This window comes from Pelophylax lessonae, assembly GCF_965119305.1.
Source record: "Pelophylax lessonae genome assembly, chromosome: 3".
Taxonomy (NCBI): Eukaryota; Metazoa; Chordata; class Amphibia; order Anura; family Ranidae; genus Pelophylax; species Pelophylax lessonae.
This window is the reverse complement of record NC_138770.1, coordinates 458,088,424-458,109,388: the sequence shown is the minus strand read 5'-3', so window position 1 is coordinate 458,109,388 and position 20,965 is coordinate 458,088,424. Positions and strand designations below refer to the sequence as shown.

General features: G+C 43.6%; 1 protein-coding gene across 1 annotated transcript in view; it reads left to right on the top strand.

Moving 5' to 3' along the window:
- AGPAT4 (1-acylglycerol-3-phosphate O-acyltransferase 4) overlaps positions 1-20,965 on the top strand; it is a 152,788-nt gene that overhangs the window by 90,149 nt on the left and 41,674 nt on the right. The window contains exon 5 of the mRNA XM_082249109.1: positions 16,101-16,262. Coding sequence (XP_082105235.1) covers positions 16,101-16,262 — 162 coding nt within the window. The remainder of the gene's footprint in view (positions 1-16,100; positions 16,263-20,965) is intronic.

Here is a 20,965-nt window from a genome sequence, read left to right as displayed (position 1 = left end):
ACGGTGTCAGGTACCACCTTAAGGTTATCTTATGCATCAATTCCCACAAATTGGCATTTTTGGTGTAGGAATAGGTGACTAAGAGAGCTCATTGCCATTGAAATGGCGTATAGGTGCAGCCCAACTCCTCTCTTGCTAGAAACGTAGAGAACTTGGTAAAACTGCACTTATCTCCTATCGCAGTGTAGATAAGAGAAATACCACCTTTCACTGCTCCAGGGTTATGAAAAAATGTAACCAGGTAGCTAATAAGCTGACATGATGGGCTTGATTATATTCGAAGGAGGGAAGAAATCTGTAGGTAGATATATTGGGTGAACGTGATGTGTGGAAAATTCTGATGTTGACACTTAGGAGGTGAAAGTTAATGAAAGTGTGTCTCTTGCACACATAAATTGTCTGCCTTGTGTTGCATAGCTTCTTTCCAAAGTGACATTTGTTAGGATGATTAAGCCCTCTTGTATTTATAGAGAGGATAATAAAGTACATGGTAAAAGGGTTGGTGTAAGTTAAGGCCTAAAGAAAGGGCACTTTTTTGTAGTTTGTATGCACGCAAGGGTACCAGTGATGGTACGAGACTGGGTAGATAATACATTCCAGCAAGATCAAAAATTGGATAGCGGTTCCACTCATGCGACAGACCCTCCCACTCAAAAGAAGAAAACAAAAAAAAAAAGAAGAAAAAAAGAAGAAAAAAAAAAAGAAGTAAACAGAGAAAAAACAGCATACCAAGCATAGTACTAAAAGTGGGGATCAACGATCCGACTGCAGTGTTTGAAAATAAAATTGCTCCAATGGTTAGGGTTCGTAGTCCACTAACAAAGGTGCTCAACGAGAGAAGAACTTTGCACATAATGAAATCGGTACAGGGCTTGAAAAAAATATTAGAGGTCAAGAATTATGACAAGTGTCAGTTGGCATAGGACCTCAAAGGTACAATATATATATATATATATATATATATATATATATATATATATATATATATATATATATATATATATATATATATATATGAAAAAATTATATAATCTCAAAAGCTTTATAAAGAATTCAAACAGAAAATTTACAATGTCAACTTCCAGATACAATATACCAATATACCAAAACAGGAGTATATAAGCAACAACACCATAATCCACAAGTTTCAAAATATAGAGTATCAACGCCCAACAACCACCGTACCCACACCGTCTCCTGTAGATTAAACACCATCACAATATTCTGCCCAGAACCAATTCCACTGGGGCCAAACCCGGTGTGTCCAACCAGGGAGATCAAACGGCTTAAAACTTGCCTGGGCACCCTCTATGTTGAGAGATATACTTTTTTAAATGTAATGTGTCACCCATTTGGGCTATCCACTCCTTACTTGAGGATGAGTATGTCAACCTCCAGTGTCTAAGAATTAGTTTGCGTGCTTGATATAGGACCCTTGCTATGGCTTGTTTCCTAAACTCTTCTACCTGCAGTTCATCCAGGATACCCTGAATGCAAGGTTTGTGGTCAGTAGCAATAACTACTTGAAATACCCTATTCAGGGTATCCAGGATGCTCCTCCAATAAAGATGTAATTTGGGGAATCTCCACAAGAGTTCTGTTAGATCACCATGTTTTCTAAAAGGTTGGGTTCTCTCTAAATCCCATTTTGAATAATCTCACCAGAGTGAAATGGACTCTGAGGAGAATCTACAACTGTGATAAACGCTGTGTAGGGTTAAGGGAAAAAGACTCTACCGCCTGTAGGGCCTCCTCCCACTGTTCCGCCTAAAACGCACCCATGGCCTGCTCCCATCTATTCTCAGCTCTCAATAGGAAGTCTTTTAGAAAAATACACAGTAGCATCTGGATATGAACTCTTTATAAATTTCCACTTCTAACATGTAATTAAATATGGGGGTTGGTGTTTGTACTCAATTATCAACGCCAGCTTGTGCTCTGCTAGCATGTCATAGCTGTAAGTAATAGAAATAAATGAATTGTGGAAGGCAAAATCTATTTTGCAATACAGAAAATGGGCACAAGCTGCCGTTCTCAAAAATGTGGGACAAATGTGTAATGCCATAACCTTTCCATTTTGGCCCCATATTGCGAAGAGTGAATCTCAGAATAATTGGCATTCTCCCAGATGGGGTTAAATAGAGTAAAACCCACAACCTCCTGCATCTCTCCCCTTATTCCACGCTTTTTGCATAAGGGAGTAGGTAGGAAAGAGTTTATTGGATTTGCTGAGGGTCAGAGCCTCCAGGCCCATGGTCACATTGTTCGCTCCCATTCCATAAAGGAGAATGAGCGTACATGGGTCTGCAGGAACACTTTAGGGACCATGGCTCTAGCAATATGTTGTAATTGGGCAACGAGGTAATATCACCAGGGGTTTGGTAAGGCCAAACCTCCCCCCCCCCCTCCGTTTTGGTCTCTGCATTTGTTCCAGCTTTATTCTAGGAGACCTAGAGTGGCAACTAAAAAAGAGGACCTATTTTTAGCTGGTGAAAAGTTGTAAGGAATGACTCCCCAGGTTTTCAGAAGCTGTAGGCCAGATTCCAGCGAGGAAATTGCGTGGTGCTCTCTGTCTTTGTACACCAATAGCTTGGAAGGGTTGCCCCGCATATATGTGTGATGGAGTGGTTCTGCAGTGCAGTGGTGATAGAGGTCAGCTTCTTCCTCAGCTGCATCGTATAATGTGAAAAGTCTGTGAAGAACTGCAGATTAGTATATGGTTCCGGAAAGGATCTCGTAGAGCGAGCAGCAGACAATAGCTGGTCTTTTATATGAAAAATATGGACACGCATCAGCACGTCTCTCGGCACATGCTTGGGTATGAAAGATGGATTTGGTATATGGTAAATGCAATTGATAACCAATTTAGAATCCGGTGCTTCAGGCATTAAGGTTTTACATTTGCAACCCAAAACTCACATTTACTTCGGCAGGCTGGCTCTTCTATGCAAACAGACGTAGCCCTATGTCAGTCGTGCGCGTGGTGCTGGGTGGCGTGCTCCTGCCCGCACTAGGCAGCGGGGAAGCTGATCCATGGGGCCGGCAGTCACGATTGCCCCCGGGCACCCGCAATCGCTCCCCGCTGAAAGAGAAGGATGGTCAGCTGTTGTAATCACAGCTGACCGTTCTCTCTGAAATGAGCACAGTGTGCCTGTGATCCTTCTATATAGGATCTCAGGTCTCTGTGGTCATTTCACAAGCCCACCCCCCCCCCTCCCCCCACAGTTAGAAAACACTCCCCTTGGCTCAAACTTAACCCTTTGATCACCCCTTTGTTAACCTCTTCCCTGCCAAGGTCATTATTACAGTAACGGTGCATATTTTTTGGGTCCCCCCAAAAGTGTCAAATGTCAGATAAGGGTTCGATCTGTCTGCCGCAATGTCAGTACTGCTAAAAAATCGCAGATCGCCGCCATTACTAGTAATAAATAAATATGACCTAAATCTTTCCCCTAGTTTGTAGACGAGATAACTTTTGCGCAAACCAATTAAAATACGCTTATGATTTTTTTTTTTTTTCCCCCCCCCAAAAAAATGTAGAAGAATACAAATTGGCCTAATAGGATAAAAAATTCTGGTTTTTATTTTTTTTGGGAATGTTATATAGCAGAATGTGAAAATATTGTTTTTTTTTTTTTTTTTTCAGAAATGTTGCTCTTCTTTTTTTGTTTATAGCGTAAATATTAAAAATCGCACAGGTAATCAAACACCATTAAAAGAGCTCTATTTGTGGGGAAAAAAGGACATCCATTTTATTTTGGTACAGCGTCGCACAACCATGCAATTTTCCGTTAAAATAACGCAGTGCCGAATTGCAAAAAAATGGCCTGGTCATTTAGGGGGCAAATCCTTCCGATCCAGAAGTGGTTAATACTTAGCACTGGTATATTCAAATGTAAACACTGGATTGTCTGTGAAGGCTCATATTTATTCAGGTTATGGCTTATGTTATAGCTCGTCACACTCAATTGGACTTTTTATGAAATGTTGAAGATAGTTCGTAGCTAATTCAAGCCACATCAGTTTTTGAGTTTCAGGAAAATACCCCAGCATTTATATCCACACAGCTAGCGGATACACCTTAAGGCTGTGTTCCGGACTCCCCTCTCCAAAAATTAAGTCAGCAGCTACACATACTGTAGCTGCTGACTTTTAATATTAGGAAACTTACCTGTCCTGGAATCCAGAGAGGTCGGCACCACAGCCGATGTTTCCATTGGCTTCACGGTCAGGTCCCTACTGTGCTTGCTCAAAGCGCGCTGCACTCACTTACTGCCCTGGCAGCAGGGGGAGGAGGAGGTGGCCGAACTGCTGACGTACCTTGCTGCGGCGAGGTCTGATGGAAGTAGGGACAAGGTACCGGAGGCACCAGAGGGGGGGAGGAGACCTAAGTACTTCCACTTTTGGGTGGAACTCCGCTTTTAAGCACAATACCCACCATCCAACAGAACTAGCACCCAAACACAAGTTGGGTATCTTGGAATATGCAGTGTATTGAGGAATGCAAAGACCGTTACATTGGGGAGACAAAGCAACCTCTTGACAAATAAAACGGTCTAATTTAGGATGTCAAATTTCTACAGATCAAGATTTGGCAGTCTTCCTACGCCTTAAAATAGAACTCCAGCTTACATCAAACTAGCCTTAAAACTGTCACCATCCCCTCCTTACACCTATGCTACTTAGCCTGTTGAAGAAAGATGTATATATTTACCTAATTTCAGCCCACTTCTGTCTGGTCACGTGAACTCCCCTGCCTCAGCCAACAGCAGCTGCTGAGGAGAGGTGAGAGCACGGAGACATCAGCTAGTAAAGCCTGGTGTGTTGACATCACCTATTCACTTCAACGGCCTATCCATTGTCCGCGTCCCTTTTCTGCCTGCATCTATACTCGCACAGGGAGCCGTCTCATGGTACTGGACTGGCCTAAAGCAAATCAGATCGCTGCTTACCCCCCCTCCCCCCCTCCTCTCTCCAATCTACACAAACATAATCTAACAGTGTTCCTGCTACAGCCACTTGTGACCAGCACAGCTACAGCAGAAACACGAAGGGCTAGTTCATACCACAAAAACGCACTCCAGATCCCTTCCGGATGCATTTCTGTATCCGCGTTTTTGATGCGTTTCCGGATGCATTACAGATGCTTTTTTTTCCCTGTTTTTCTTTCTGTCTCTCAGATACACGATGGGAGGCTGAGACATCTGTGAATCCGGCATCTGGGTGGATCTTGACAATATAGTCGGGATTCTTCCAGAGCCTGGAGCAGCTCTGTGATGTCAGCTGTCAGCAGGCTTTAGCCTGCTGTCAGCTGATTCTGAGTCACAAGAGAGTAAAAGGAAGTGCAGTTCTGTGACCCACAAGAAGGGTATTGCCAAGAAGTTGTGGCCATACTTCCCTTTTTAGGTGTCTCGCTGCCTGTTTGATATACATCAGCTCCATATTCTTCTTGACCATTGGGTTATGCTGCCCCCTAAAGGAGTAGGACACTAGGCAGGAAAAATCTTTACCACGCCTATGGGGCAGTCCCTGCAGGCATACACCCACACACTCTGCTATATCCCTCAGTTTGTTTCTGCCTAGTTTAGGTGTAGGAACTATTTCCCTGCTGGGACTTCAGTCTTAGCTGTTTGTTTTTGGGAACCTTTTTTGTATCTGCCTTCACTCTGTCCTAAGCTCAAGCATCGCAAGGAAATTTCCTTGCATTCTTTGGATGTGGTTTGGCCAATTAGGGTTTACCTAGCGGCTACTGAATCTTTCAGGAAATCAGACTGTCCTTACAGAAGGACCTCAAAGGATTGGCTGCATCTGCCGCAACCATATCCAGATGGGTCAGGCAGGTGGTGGTACAGGCTTATTCACTGAAGGGTCAGGTTCCACCTTTCCCTGCGAAGGCGCATTTTACTAGGGTGCTGAGTGCCTCTTGGGCTTTTTGCCATCAGACATCAGTAATGCAAGTTTGCAAGGTGGCAACTTGGTCATCTGTGCACAAGTTCACAGAATTCTACAAGGTGTTGGCATCCTCGGATGCTTCTTTTGGCTGCAAGGTTTTGCAGGCTGCTGTTTTAAAAGAGAAAATATTCTTTTTGAGGATGTAATTTTTTCTAGGTGAGCTCCAGTTGTTCCTGGTTGAGCTCCATGTTCACTGGTTGACTAAGTTTAGCCATTGGGGAATTATATTCTTTGCGTTGTTTTTCCCACCCCTCATGTAAATACTGCTTTGGGGCGTCCCAATGGTCAAGAAGATATGGAGCTGCTTCTGTCAATGAACGATGGAGAAAACTGGATTTTTGCCAAATTTTTGCCTGGCTGCAGGTGTTTTAACTGTGGGCAGCTGAAGCTGCTGCCTGTTCACTGCTTGGATTTGCACACGCACGTCACTGCTTGTTTGCACATTTCTCCTCTCTTGATGGTTACACATGGATTTCTGCAGTCTCCTGTTATCTCTGCCCTCATCCAGCCCCCTCCAGCTCTGGAGCTCTCCTACAACTCCTCCCTCCTCCACTCTCCTGCCCCCCCCTCTTGCTGGCAAACTCTCACGAGAGTGAGAGAGCAGTGTGAATGATGTCATTAGCCTAGGAAAATTACCAGACAAAGAGGAAGTGGGCTATATAAGGTATTTACTGGCAGAAAAAAAAAGTTTTACTATCCAAAGTTAAAACCACAAGGGCAGAAGATTTATTAGATGGAAAGATGAAAAAATTACTAAAAGGCCGCTTTTAAATGTCCTTTACAGCCCCAGTTAAATGTGAATAACTACTACTAGATAAACACATTATCTGTTTGAAACATAGCACACATTGAAAAATGCACAACACGGACAATAAAGCACTAAAACTAGTGATAATGTGCAATGGGCTATGATGATGACTTAGCAAATTTCTTGTTATCTGTAGCCAGATTCGTGCAACATACATCCTGTCCTTTGCAGAATGTGTTTAAGCCCCCGTTCACAGCAAATCTGACTTTAGAATTGTGCGATTTGACTTGAAATCGCACAATTCCAAAGCCGTATGTTAGTGGCTAACGTCTGTGCGACTTCATGCACAGATGTCTATGCAAGACGCACCTAAATTGCCAAAAATGGCACAGGAATCTTTTTCAAATCGGTGTGGCAATGCGAAGTCGGCGTCGCACCGATTTTGAACAGTTTCATTGCCGACAATAGGGTATGATTTATAAAAGTTTTCTTCTATTGGAAGCATTGCAAACAAATGCTCTATATTTGTATGTAAGCTGCTTAATGAAGAAAGACCTTTATTGTAAAATCCAGTGACAGGGTTACTGTAAAGCCCACCAGTTTTGGCAGCAATCTTTTATGTCTAGCATTTGTATGTGTCCAAACTGCCTTGTATTTTTGTGCAGGATAAGCTTGCCCGAGGGCTTCCTCCTCTCTGCTCTGCTTGCAGAATTGTGTGTGCTTGGAATGCTTGGGTAATCCAAGTATGCATATTTTTGTGAAAATCTATGGAAAGCATTAACCGGTTGCCGACTGCTCACAGTATATTTACTGCGGCAGTCAGCCCCAGCCAGGCAGAGTGACGTAGGTCTACGTCGCTCGCCTGTCACTCCTTCTAGAGCCAATAGCGGGCGAGCGTGCGCCCGCCGAGGCTCGTTCACAGAGGAGTGCGGGCGTGTGACCGGCAGACCCGATGTCCGCCGGTCACACTACGATCGCCGGTACAGCGGGAGAAAGACAGAGCGGCTTATGTAAACAAGCCGCCTGTCATTCTCCCCTGTGTAAAAATGAAGATCAGACGGTTCTACTATGTAGAACCGTTGATCTTTGTTTTTACACTAGGAGACCTGTTCCCCTACAGTTAGAATCACGCCCCTAGGACACACTTAACCCCTCCCTGTCCAATACAGTTAACCCCTTCCCTGCCAGTGTCATTTTTGCAGTAACCGTGCATATATATATATAGCACTGATTACTGCAGTAATGTCACTGGTACCCCCAAAAGTGTCAAAAATGTCAGTCAAGGGTCCGATCTGTCCGCCGCAATGTCGCAGTACTGCAAAAAAAATCGCAGATCGCGGCCATTACTCGTTAAAAAAAAAAAACATCTTTCCCTTTGTGAGTAAACGCGATAACTTTTGCGCAAACCAATCAAAATACGCTTTTTGCGATTTTTTTTTTTTTTTTTTTACCAAACATATGTAGCGTAAAACAATTTGGCCGAAAATGTTAAAAAATTTTGATTTTTACATTTTTTTGGGGGGGAATTTCATATAAAAAAAAGTGAAAAATATTGTTATTTTTGCAAAAATTACGCTCTTTTTTTGTTTATAGCGCATGATCAAAAAATCGCACAGGTGATCAAATACCACCAAAAGAAAGCTCTGTTTGTGGGAAAAAAAGGACGTGAAATTCGTTTAGGTACAGCGTCGCACGACAAAGTCACGCAGTAAAAAATTGCAAAAAACCCCCTGGTCAGGAAGGGGGTAAAATCTTCCGGGGCTTAAGTGGTTAAAGTTTGTCAGCTTATCTAGGTATCGTATAAGATCGATGGCCACCTTTAAAGTTGAACTCCAGACACGCAACTTAAAGTATATGTATACTGTGTGTATGTGTGTGTGTATATATACTGTATACAGTGCTCAACGTAAATGAGGACACACCAACAGATTTGTCAGAAAACCTTTACTTTACTTTCAGAATCAACATTTTCTATGTGACACTTACTACCAAATACTCCCACAAATATGGGCCATTGATTGCAACCAAGATTTGTTAAATTGCAAACACAAAAAATAATTTTCTCTTTCGTTTATTGATGGACACAGCTCCTGATTCTTCTTAACCATTGGGTTATACCGCCCCCTACAGGAGTAGGACACTAGGCAGAAAAAAGCTTGACTACGTCTATGGGCAGTCCCGGGGGGGGGGGGTATACACCCACTCTTCGCTATAGGCACCCAGTTTTTTTTTTTTTTTTCTGCCTAGTTTGGAGTAAGGACCTAGTTCCTTTGCTGGGATCTCTGGTCCTGGCAATTTTTTTTTTTTTTTTTTTTTTTTTTTTTTTTTTAGGGAATTTTTTCCTATCTTTGTAGATTCTCACAGGAACAAAATGACAACCAATTGCTGGACTGGACGCAGTTTGGGGCCTACTAGTCGGAAACTACATGAGGTGGCCCCTATGAGGGTGGCTGAAGCCACTGCCTCCCGTTTGGGTATCTGCCCTCCGCTTCGCTGTCCCTGGTTTGTCGGCTTCGCTGGGGCTCGCGTCCAGGCAGTTGGGCACCCATAAAAGTTTAGGCTGCGGCAGAGTCGGGCGCCTCCTTTGGGGGGGCCAAGTGCATTTAGCTGAAGCCCCCCACTCTTCCTTTGGGCATCTGCCAGGCTGGGACTAGTGCACTTGTGGCTGGGCCTCCACAAAAATTTAAGCCATGTGGTAAGCTTGGCGCCTCCGTGGAAGGGGTGGTACTTTGGGGGTGCTTAATTTTTTTTAATGACCGCCTTACTACCATTATTGTGTTGGGCATCTGCCCCTTTTTAGCACTGCGGGACCATTAGGGTACCCTGCCTGTACGTCCAAGTCACAACGGGCGGCCCCCTATTAAGGGGGCTATTTCTTATTATGTCCTCAAAATGGAGGGCCCTCCGAGCCCTCCATAGCCGGGTCCAGTAGGTGGTCCATTCATGGGCCCTTGGTCGGCATCCCCATTTTGGGATCGCAGTTGGTGGCCTCCCCTGATTATGTTTTCCGGGTGAACTTTGCATATAGCGACCCTACTGGGTCTGTGTCCACACACCCTAAGTGCTCAGATAGTGAGGTTGATTCCACTGCTCCTCTAGCCACGCATTAAAAAAGGCGTTGGTGGATACACTGTTTGTGTCAGTGCGTGACACTTTAAAAATGGAGGTTGCGGCTGATGCTGTGCCACTCCCTTTTGGCGCCCACTGGCCCTCCAAAGCAGCAAGGGTGTTCCCTTTTCCGCTTACTTTGACAACATTGTCACAAAACAGTGGGGTTGTCCAAAACGCAGTGGTTCCTAAGCGCTTTTTGCTTGTGGTGTCCTTTAGGAGTAACTGTGTTAAAGGTAGACGGTCCCACCTGTAGTGGACTCGTCGGTTTCCAGGTTAAATAAAGCTACCTTCATTCCGGTTGAGGAGTCCCCGGTCTACACCCCATTGAAAGTCTTAGGAGCAAAGCTAAATTTTAGACAGCAAAACCCTATTTAACAATAATTCAACTAGAGGGGAGTCTAATTATTCATTAAACTGGTGTGCAGCAGACAGTTGATTATAAAAGGGCGTTACTTAACAAAGAAACCCCCTTATTTCATGCTGTCAGCATTGGCACCACATGGAAGAGAAATGTCACAAGGCCTGACAAAGAAAATAATTTCTTAACTCAAGAAAGGTGCTCCACAAGGCTACAAGAAGTTTAGCAAAGCTTTACTTATCAGTCCGAATACTGCAGCAAAAGTGATACAAAAATTTAACAAGATGGAACTGCAACTATCTCACAGACGTCCAGGGCATTCACGGAAGTTAACACCACTATAGGAGCGTCTTCTGATAAGGATTGAAGAAAATCGCCATGCAATTTCACTGCAGTTAGCTAAAGAAGTAGAAAGCCAAACTGGGGTGATTGTTTCTTGTGACACAATACGGCATGCAGATGGTACTGCTCTATTTTGAAATTGAATATTTAGTAATCCAAGTCATATCCTTAACCTTTCATGTAATGAGCAAAACAAATGTTCTATAAAACTCAATTTTGTCAACATTTTGGAAATTGCTCTTGTGTTCATTGAGAGATTGAATAAAATCTTACTTTTTAAAAGGGGTGTACTCGTTTATGCTGAACAGTGTGTGTGTGTATATATATTATATTATATAGTCCATATAGTTGGACACAGGCACAATTTTCATAATTGTGGCTCTGTATGCCATCAGAATAAAATTTAAAACCAAACAATCCAAATAAATTTGAAGTGCAAACCTTCAGATTTAATTCAAAGGGTTGAACATAAATATCGAGTACAAATTTTAAGAACTGCAACCATTTTTAAATGGGGGTCCCCCCATTTTCAGTGGCTTAAATGTAATTGGACAAATTGATTATAAAATGTTCATTTTTAATATTTTGTTGAGAATCCTTTACTGGTAATGGCTGCCTGAAGTCTGCAACCCATGGACATTACCAAGGGTTTCCTCCTTTCTGATGCTTTGCCAGGCTTTACCTGCAGCTATCTTCAGTTCTTTGTTTGTGGGTCTTTCTGCCTTTTAGTTTTGCCTCCTGCAAGTGAAATGCATGCTCAATTGGGTTGAGATCAGGTGACTGACTTGGCCATTGCAGAATATTCTATTTCTTTTCCTTCAAAAGCTCCTGGGTTGCTTTTGCAGTGTGTTTTGGATCATTGTCCATCTGTACTGTGAAGCGCTGTCCAATCAACTTTGCTGCATTTGTTTGAATCTGGGCTGAATAATTATCTCTAAACCCTGCAGAATTAAATTTGATTTGGTTTTGGCCACTGCAGATGTTGCTGTTCTCTGTGGATTTATTTTGTTTGTGAAACCTTACACTAGCCTGTTTCACTTGCATGGACCGCTCCTGTGAACGCATGAAGTAGGTTCACTGCAGTGGATTTCAAATGCAAATACCACACTTAGAATCCAATCCAGACCTTTTACCTGCTTAATTGATGAAGACATAACGAAGGCTTTGCCCACACCACGCCATGAAACAGCTCTTGTTTTAATTGTCCAATTACTTTTGGTACTTTGAAAAGGACGGATGGCTATTAAGAGCTGTAATTCCTAAACCCTTCCTCCGATTTGGATGTGCATACCTTCAAATTAAACCTGAGAGTGTGCACTTTTATGTATGTATCCATTATATAACTATAGCTTGAATATGTTTTGTTAAAAACCTGGAAAAAATCTAAAATGGTTCCTGTGTCCAAATATATGTGGACCGAACTGTATGTATGTAGATGGAGATATTGTAGCTAAATATGGAGAGAGAGGGAAAAACATATTTTTGAAAATATGTGACAACACAAAAAAAATGACATGCTCAATAGGGTTTAGGTCTAGAAACATGCTTCGCAGTCCATTACCTTTACCCTCAGCTCCTTTAGCAAGGCAGTGGTCATCTTGGAGGCGTGTTTGGGGTCATTATGTTGGAATACTGCCCTGCGGCCCAGTGTCCGAAGGGAGGGGATCATGCTCTGCTTCGGTAGGTCGCAGTACATGTTGGCATTCACAGTTCCCTCTATGAACTTTAGCTCCCCAGTGTCGGCTGCACTCTTGCAGCCCCAGACCATGACACTCCCACCACCATGCTTGGCAAGACACACTTGTCTTTGTAGTCCCACCTGGTTGCCGCCACACACGCTTGAACCAAAGCTTATCTTGGTCACCTCAGACCATAGGACATGGTTTCGGTAATCCATTTCCTTAGTCTGATTGTCTTCAGCAAACTGTGGGCTTTCTTGTGCATCATTTTTTAGAAGAGGCTTCCTTCTGGGACGCAGCCATGCTGACCAATTTGATGCAGTGTGCAGAGTATGGTCTGAGTACTGACAGGCTGACCCCCCACCCCTTTAACTTCTGCAGCAATGCTGCCAGCATTCATACATCAATTATCCAAAGACAACCTCTGGATATGACGCGGAGCACGTGCATTCAACTTCTTTGGTCGACCATGTCGAGGCCTGTTCTGACTGGAACCCGTCCTGGTAAACCACTGTATGGTCATGGCCAACGTACTGCAGCTCAGTTTCAGGGTCTTGGCATTCTTTGCCATGAGGTGCCATGTTGAACTTCCATTCACCAGTATAAGAGAGTGAGAGCGATAACACCAAATGTAACACACCGGCTCCCCATTAACACCTGAGCCCTTCGAACACTGAGTCTCATGACACCAGAGAGGGAAAATGGCTAATTGGGCCCAATTTGGACATGTTCACTTTTCTTGCCAGCAGTTTGGACATTAATGGCTGCGTGGTGTTATTTTGAAGGGAACGCAAAATTTTTACAAAAATGTGAGGGATGTACTCACTTTTGTGAGTGTGTGTGTGTGTGTGTGTGTGTGTGTGTGTGTACATGTGTAGATGTGGTGGCTGCATTCCTTCTTCTTTTTCATGCTTTTTTTCATTTATTTTTACCTAGTGTTCCTGCTGGTAACTGACTTCCTGTCCTAGTGACAGGGCTTAGTGTGCTGCCTTTATGAAGTACCAGCATTGTCAACCTAGGCTAGGAATGTGTTGTCCTTCATTGATGCAGCAGCACAGAACACACCTAACCTGCTAAACAATAAAATGGGAGGCAGCACACTAACGAGGTCAATACTGTGTTTGTTCGACCAACTTACTCCTTCCAGCATGATAACTGTTCAATATTCACTGCAGCAAAGCCTGACTGGCTGTGGTGTACAGAGGCTCACAGGTGGGTCATCTAAAGAAAACTTTAGGAACTTATATTAGTTGCCTTACAAAGTTTTTATATCTGAAGTTCAGCTCTAATCTTTCAAATACCTTTGGCACATTTATAAAAGCACTGCTGCTAAAAGTGCTTTTTGTACATCACCATCAGCATCCCTTGTTTTAGGACTCTGAAGAAGCCTCAGTCATTAATTTGGTCATTTTGGGAGAAAAAAGGCAGGAGCCAACCATGTTGCATCAACAGATACAGATCATGTGACAGCCCTGTCTGCCTATCTGTAATTCGCATTATGGTGAGAACACCCCGCAAGACATTCAAGGCTCTATGCTGTAGCCTGCATTTTATAAATGAAACATACAATTCAAGCTCAATGTGGAGTATTTCCAGCAGTTTCCTGCAGAGTTTTTATAAAAGACGGTACACTCCATTATTAAGCCCTTAAATCTGGTTAGACTACAGAAGTGCCGTACACACTATTTTTTTTTATTCTTTTTATCGGTTTGTCACATAATGACATCTTCCTGGTATTTGACGTGATCTGCAAGTTCAGATATTCGACTGTCCTGATTTTGTTCTTGATTGTGGGTTTCTGCAAAGAATGTTATGCATGCTTTGTAAATTTTCTGCGAAAGTCAAGGATATGTTTATTAGCCTATACACCAGGAGTAGGCAGCCTAAGTCTCATTAGGCATTGCAAAACTCTGACAGTCACGTTTGATGACTCCCAGAGGCTAAGGCATGATGCAGTGGTGTACGTTGTGCGGTGAGCGGCTTCTCCAGCAAGAATTCCATGCTTCAGCTCATTGACTAATGCTATCATACTGCTCACTGTTTGCCCTACCACTGCATACTGCCCTATCCTGCCAGTACATACTACTCGCCGATTTCTATAAGTGCAAGGCAACTCTGTATCACAACCTACTGACCACTGAACTGCATCACAAACTACATTTTAGGGCTTGTTTACACCAGGTGTGATGCAGGAATATGTGTGAAATCGCACCTTTACCACGCTGCACAAAATGCCCTACCTTTTGTAGATGTGCGTAGGTGCAATTAATTTATAATGCTACCCCACACACCTAGCGCATGCGCCTACAAAAATGCATGGTACCAAAGTATCAATGAGCAGCCCATTAAAAAAACGCAGTGTGTGGGAACACAAAAAAGCACATGCTCACACGCCTCCTGGTGTGCCCCAAGATTGTGCAAAATTCTTAAGGGTGCCTTAACTAAAGAGTTGAGAAACGTTGGTCCAACTTTATTTTTAAAGATGGTAAGTGTGTTTTGTGTGTAATTATAATAAAGAACTTGGACCTTGGACTCTCAATATTGAGACAAGTGCTTTGTAATTGGTGGAGACTTTTCCACCCTCCCTTGCAATGTACACTCCCTCCACACTGTTGAAAAGCTTGTGGCTTGGTATGGTATAGGAAAGTGTGGCTGCCCTCCCTTTCCTGCCCACCCAGACTGCATGCCTCAATAAGAGTTTGTTTAGAATACTAAAGTAGAACTTTAGGCAAAACTTCTTTTTTTTTTTTTTTTTTTCATTTTGGATAGAGTAAGAGAAGGCCAGATTTATTTATTTTTGACCATCTGTGTCCCATTGCAGAGATTTCCCTTAATTTCCTGTTCCATAGCCAAACCGGAATTAGGAAAAGCCCCGCTAAATTAAGGGAATGCTTTGGTGATCCCCAGGTCACCAGCACTAGTATTCTGGCAAATTTCCCCTCCTTTTCTGGGGACAACCCAAAGTGGGTGAATCTCCTTAACGGGGGCACAGACCTCAATAAAAACTGAAAGGTGTTCTAATCTGAATCCATTCTGTCCAAAACTGATAAAACATTTTGCCTTTAGTAATAGTTTAATCACTTGCTGACTGCGCTATAGCCAAATGATGGTTACAGCACAGCCAGCTCGTTCAGGGAGGCCATCATGACGGTTCCCATGATCACACCCCCTGCTGGGCGCAGGCGATGCGCTCAGTGATTGCAGATTGCAGTAAAGAGCCAATCAGCGGCTCTTTACAACATGATCAGCTGTGTTAAATCACAGCTGATCATGGATCCAAAACAGAAGCCAGTTATCGGCACTCTTTTTCTTGCGCTAAGCATGAGCAGAGGAGAGTCGATAACAGGCTTGTGTAAAAGGGACATGTACACTGATAATCAGGGCACTGATTAACAGGGTCCTGATTATCAGTGCAGTCCCAACAGTGCCCACCAGCACTGCCAATTAGCTCCCCCTAATTTGTTTATTGCTTACTAGTCCATCTAAAACCTAGTGACTTTATAATGTTGACAATTCTGTAGTGATTTAAGTGTATTGTAAAGCTGTTACAGACAAGTAACACATCTGCTGTACAGGCAGAATCAACAGGTAATACAACTATAGTATGTTATGTGGTCTCACAAAAAGGATGTGTTATTGCCAGTGACAGACCGAGGTATATACTGTATATCCTTTTTTATTTTGTCCATGGTTCCACATTAAAAGGTATATTTTATACTAGAGTACTTTTTGAGGGTGTACAATATTTTCTACTTTGATGTAATGCCACATTACACATTGCCATATGTGCTGATGGAGTTCAGTAATTTTAGTTGTTCTTGGACCAGCGTAAGTTATTCATTTCTGTTGTGTAAACCGTGAATATAAATGTACATTTCTCCTAATTGCTTTTCCTTTTACTGTTTGGTAGAGCTCAAAAGTGCTAGCTAAGAAAGAGCTGTCCTACGTGCCAGTAATCGGCTGGATGTGGTACTTCTTAGAGATGGTGTTCTGTAAGCGAAAATGGGAAGAAGATCGGAAAACAGTTATGCAATGCTTAAGGAACCTTAAAGACTACCCTGAACATTTTTGGGTAAGAAGATTCTGAAAGTGTGTGTGTGTGTATATTAGGGATGCACCGAAATTTTGGCCACCTAAATTTTCAGCCGAAAATGGGCCTATCCCATTTCGGCCGAAAATGGGCCTATCCCATTTCGGCCGAAAATGGGTTAAAAATGCCGAAATTAACGATCTGTGCATTAATGAACTAACAGACCAGGCGGGCGAGCGGCCGCTAATAGCTGTCACTGTGTGAGCCTTAACTTCTCTTCAATTCCCTGTCAGCGGCACGATGTACATGAATTAACTGACACACCGGGTGGGTGGGGGGGGGCGGCCGCTAATAGATATAACTATGTGATCCTTCACTTCCCTGTGAGCGGGACTGTGTGTGAATGAACCGGGCGGGAGGAGCGGCCGCTAATAACTATAACTATGTGAGCCTTCACTTCCCTATCAGAGGAGATACATGCCTGACAGGGAAGTGAAGGCTCACATAGTTATAGTTTAGCGGCCGCTCCTCCTGCCCGGTGTCAGGTCAGTTCATTCACACACAGTCCCGCTGACAGGGAAGTGAAGGATCACATAGTTATATCTATCTATTAGCGGCCGCCCTCCCGCCCGTAGTGTCAGTTAATTCATGTACATCGTGCCGCTGACAGGGAATTGAAGAGAAGTTAAGGCTCACACAGTGACAGCTATTAGCGGCTGCTCGCCCGCCCTCCCTCCCTTTTTCAAAGTCGCACTGGTTTCCCACCACAGTGCGCATGCTCGGAAACGCGTCAATTATTACGCCGGAAGATCCTGTGGACGAGCATCACGGCCACCATGCGGCTCAAGCCTCCATCTCACTGTGGTTTCACCCTGCTGTCCAAGCCTCCATCTCACTGCTGTGACACCCCCCACTTCCTGCTGGACAGGAAGAGGAAGAGAGGAGATGATTACAGACCCCCAGTGATGACTCCAAGCCCCAGCCTCCACATGGACACCGGAAGGACCCATCTTGTTTGCTTATACTTACCTTGATTCTTAACTCAGAGGCGCCTGTTTTCTCTTTTGTTTTTTTTTTCTATGGGAATGTTTGACCATTCTTCCAGAAGCACATTTGTGGAGTCATGCACTGATGTTGGACAAGAAGGCCTGGCTCGCAGTCTCCGCTCTAATTCATCCCAAAGGTGTTCTGTTGGGTTAAGGTCAGGACTCTGTGCAGGCCAGTCAAGTTCCTCCACCCCAAACTCGCTCATCCATGTCTTTATGTACCTTGCTTTGTACACTGGTGGTCATGTTGAAACAGGAAGGGTCCATCCCCAAACTGTTCCCACAAAGTGGGGCGCATTAAATTGTCTACAATATCTTGGTTTACTTGGTTTAACTGACGCCTTAAGAGTTCCCCTTACTGGAACTAAGGGGCAGAGCCTAACCCCCCCCCTCCACCAAATTATTTGAATCAGTGCACAAAGCAAGGTCCATAAAGATAACCTCCAGCAGGCCAAAATAATCTCCAGCAGGCCACTGGTGTGACTGTTTCTGACCAAACAATCAGAAACAGACTTCATCACGGTGGCCTAAGAGCCCAACGTCCTCTAGCGGACCCTGTGCTCCGTGCCCGGCACTGTGGAGCTCGATTGGCATTTGCCATTGAACACCAGAATTGTCAGGTCCGCCACTGGCGCCCTGTGCTTTTCACAGATGAGAGCAGGTTCACCCTCAGCACATGTGACAGACAAAGGGTCTGGAGAAGCCGTGAAGAATGTTAATGCTGCCTGGGAGGAAATGCCCCAGGACACCATCCGTCGTCTCATTAGGAGCATGCTCCGACGTCCAGCATGCACACAAGCATATGGGGGCCATACAAACTGCTGAGTACCATTTTGAGTTGCTGCAATGAAATTGCAGCAAAATGGACTGGCCTGCTGCATCATTTTTTCACTTTGATTTTTCAGGTGTCTTTGAATTCAGCCCTCTGTACATTGATTATTTTCATTTCCATCAAATGTGGCATCTTTTCGATCCTAACACATTACCCAGTCCATATCAGTATAGATATCCAGCATGATATTTTTCCCCATTGAGTGCTGATGTGTTTTCAAAATGTTCCTTTAATTTTTTTTTTTTTTTTTGAAGGGTGTGTATCACACTTTAAATTTTTTGTAAATCTTTTATCTTTTCATGTGACAACACTGAAGGAATGACACTTTGCTACAATGTACAGTAGTGAGTGTACAGCCTGTATAACAGTGTAAATTTGCTGTCCCCTCAAAATAACTCCACACACAGCCATTATTGTCTAAACCGCCGGCAACAAAAGTGAGTACACCCCCAAGCGAAAATGTCCAAATTGGACCGAATTAGCCATTTTCCCTCTCCAGTGTCATGTGACTCCTTAATGTTACAAGGTCTCAGGTATGAATGGGAGCAGGTGTTAAATTTAGTGTTATCACTCTCTCTCAAACTGGTCACTGGAAGTTCAACATGGCACCTCATGGCAAAGAACTCTCTGAGGATCTAAAAAAAAATGAATTGTTGTGCTACATAACGATGGCCTAGGCTATAGGAAGAGTGCCAATACCCTGAAACTGAGCTGCAGCACAGTGGCCAAGACCATAGAGCAGTTTAAAAGGACAGGCTCCACTCAGAACGGGCCTAGACATGGTCGACCAAAGAAGTTGATTGCACTTGCTCTGCGTCATATCCAGAGGTTGTCTTTGGGAAATAGATGTATGAGTGCTGCCAGCATTGCTGCAGAGGTTGATGGGGTCAGCCTGTCAGCGCTCAGACCATACGCCGCACACTGCATTAAATTGGTCTGCATGGCTGTCGTCCCAGAAGGAAGCCTCTTCTAAAGATGATGCACAAGAAAGCCCGCAAACAGTTTTCTGAAGACAAGCAGACTAAGGACATGGATTACTGGAACCATGTCCTATGTTCTGATGAGACCAAGAGAAAATTATTTGGTTCAGATGGTGTCAAGCGTGTGTGGCGGCAGCCGGGTGAGGTGTACAAAGACAAGTGTGTCTTGCCTACAGTCAAACATGGTGGTGGGAGTGTCATGGTCTGGGGCTGCATGAGTACTGATGGCACTGGGGATCTACAGTTCATTGAGGGAACCATGAATGCCAACACATTCTGTGACATACTGAAGCAGAGCATGATCCCCGCCCTTTAGGAACTAGGCTGCAGGGCAGTTTTCCAACAGAACGACCCCAAACACACCTCCAAGACGACCGCTGCCTTACTAAAGGAGATGAGGGTAAAGGTGATGGACTGGCTAAATATGTCTCCAGACCTAAACCCTATTGAGCATATGTGGGGGATCCTCAAATGGAAGGTGGAGGAGGGCAAGGTCTCAAACATCCACCAGCTCCGTCATGGAGGAGTGGAAGAGGACTCCAGTGGCAATTGACACTTTGTGCCCAATTTGGACATTTCAAATTAGGGGTGTACTCCCTTTTTTGCCAGAGGTTTAGACATTAATGGCTGTGTTGAGTTATACATAAATATGTCTGCAGGTGCCAAGTCCTCCTGCAAAATGAAATCCGCATTTTCCATAAAACTGGTCAGCAGGAAGGAATCATGAAGTGCTCTAGAATTTCCTGGTAGAGGGCTGTGCTGACTTTGGACTTAATAAAACATAGTGGACCAACACCAGCAGATGACATGGCTCCTCAAATCATCACTGACTGTAGAAACTTCACAATGGACCTCATGCAACTTGGATTCTGTGCCTTTTTCACTTTTTCTCCAGACTCTGGAACCTTGATTTCCAAATGAAATGCAACATTTTCCACAGTCTGTGATGATTTGGGGAGCCATGTCATCTGCTGGTGTTGGTTCACTGTGTTTTATCAAGTCAGCGCAGCCCATTACCAGGAGATTCTAGAGGCAAAGAAGGGAAAGCTTGAAATAGATCACGTGTGCAACACATCTATATAAAATAGGAGTTTCACATTTTGAATTGAATTACTGATATAAATTAACTTTTTGATGATTTTTTTTTTTAAATTTTGAAGATGCTCCTGTATTTACATATACACACACACACACACATACAATATACAGTGTCTCACAAAAGTGAGTACACCCCTCACATCCCTCACATTTTTGTAAATATTTTTATTATATCTTTTCATGTGACAACACTGAAGAAATGACACTTTGCTACAATGTAAAGTAGTGAGTGTACAGTTTGTATAACAGTGTAAATTTTCCATCCCCTCAAAATAACTCAACACACAGCCAATAATGTCTAAACCGCTGGCAACAAAAGTGAGTACACCCCTAAGTTAAAATGTCCAAATTGGGCACAGTTAGCCTCCTCAGTAGCAAAGTGTAATTTCTTCAGTGTTGTCACATGAAAAGATATAATAAACTATTTACAAAAATGTGAGGGGCAATACCTGGTTTAATGATCATGGGATCACTGTGCTTGATTGGCCAGCAAACTCGTCTGATCTAAACCCCATCGAGAATCTGTGGGGTATTTTCAAGAGGAAGATGAGACACCAGACCCAACAAGGCAGACGATCTGAAGACCACGATCAAAGCAACCTGGGCTTCCATAACACCTCAGCTGTGCCACAGGCTGACCACGTCCATGCCACGCCACATTGATGCAGTACTTCATGCAAAAGGAGCCCTGGCCAAGTATTGAGTGCATACTATACTGCAGCCTTCAAATTTTCTATTCGCCTGCTCGCATTTTGCGAGTGAAAATGATTGAGGGAGAGTTTGGAGCTG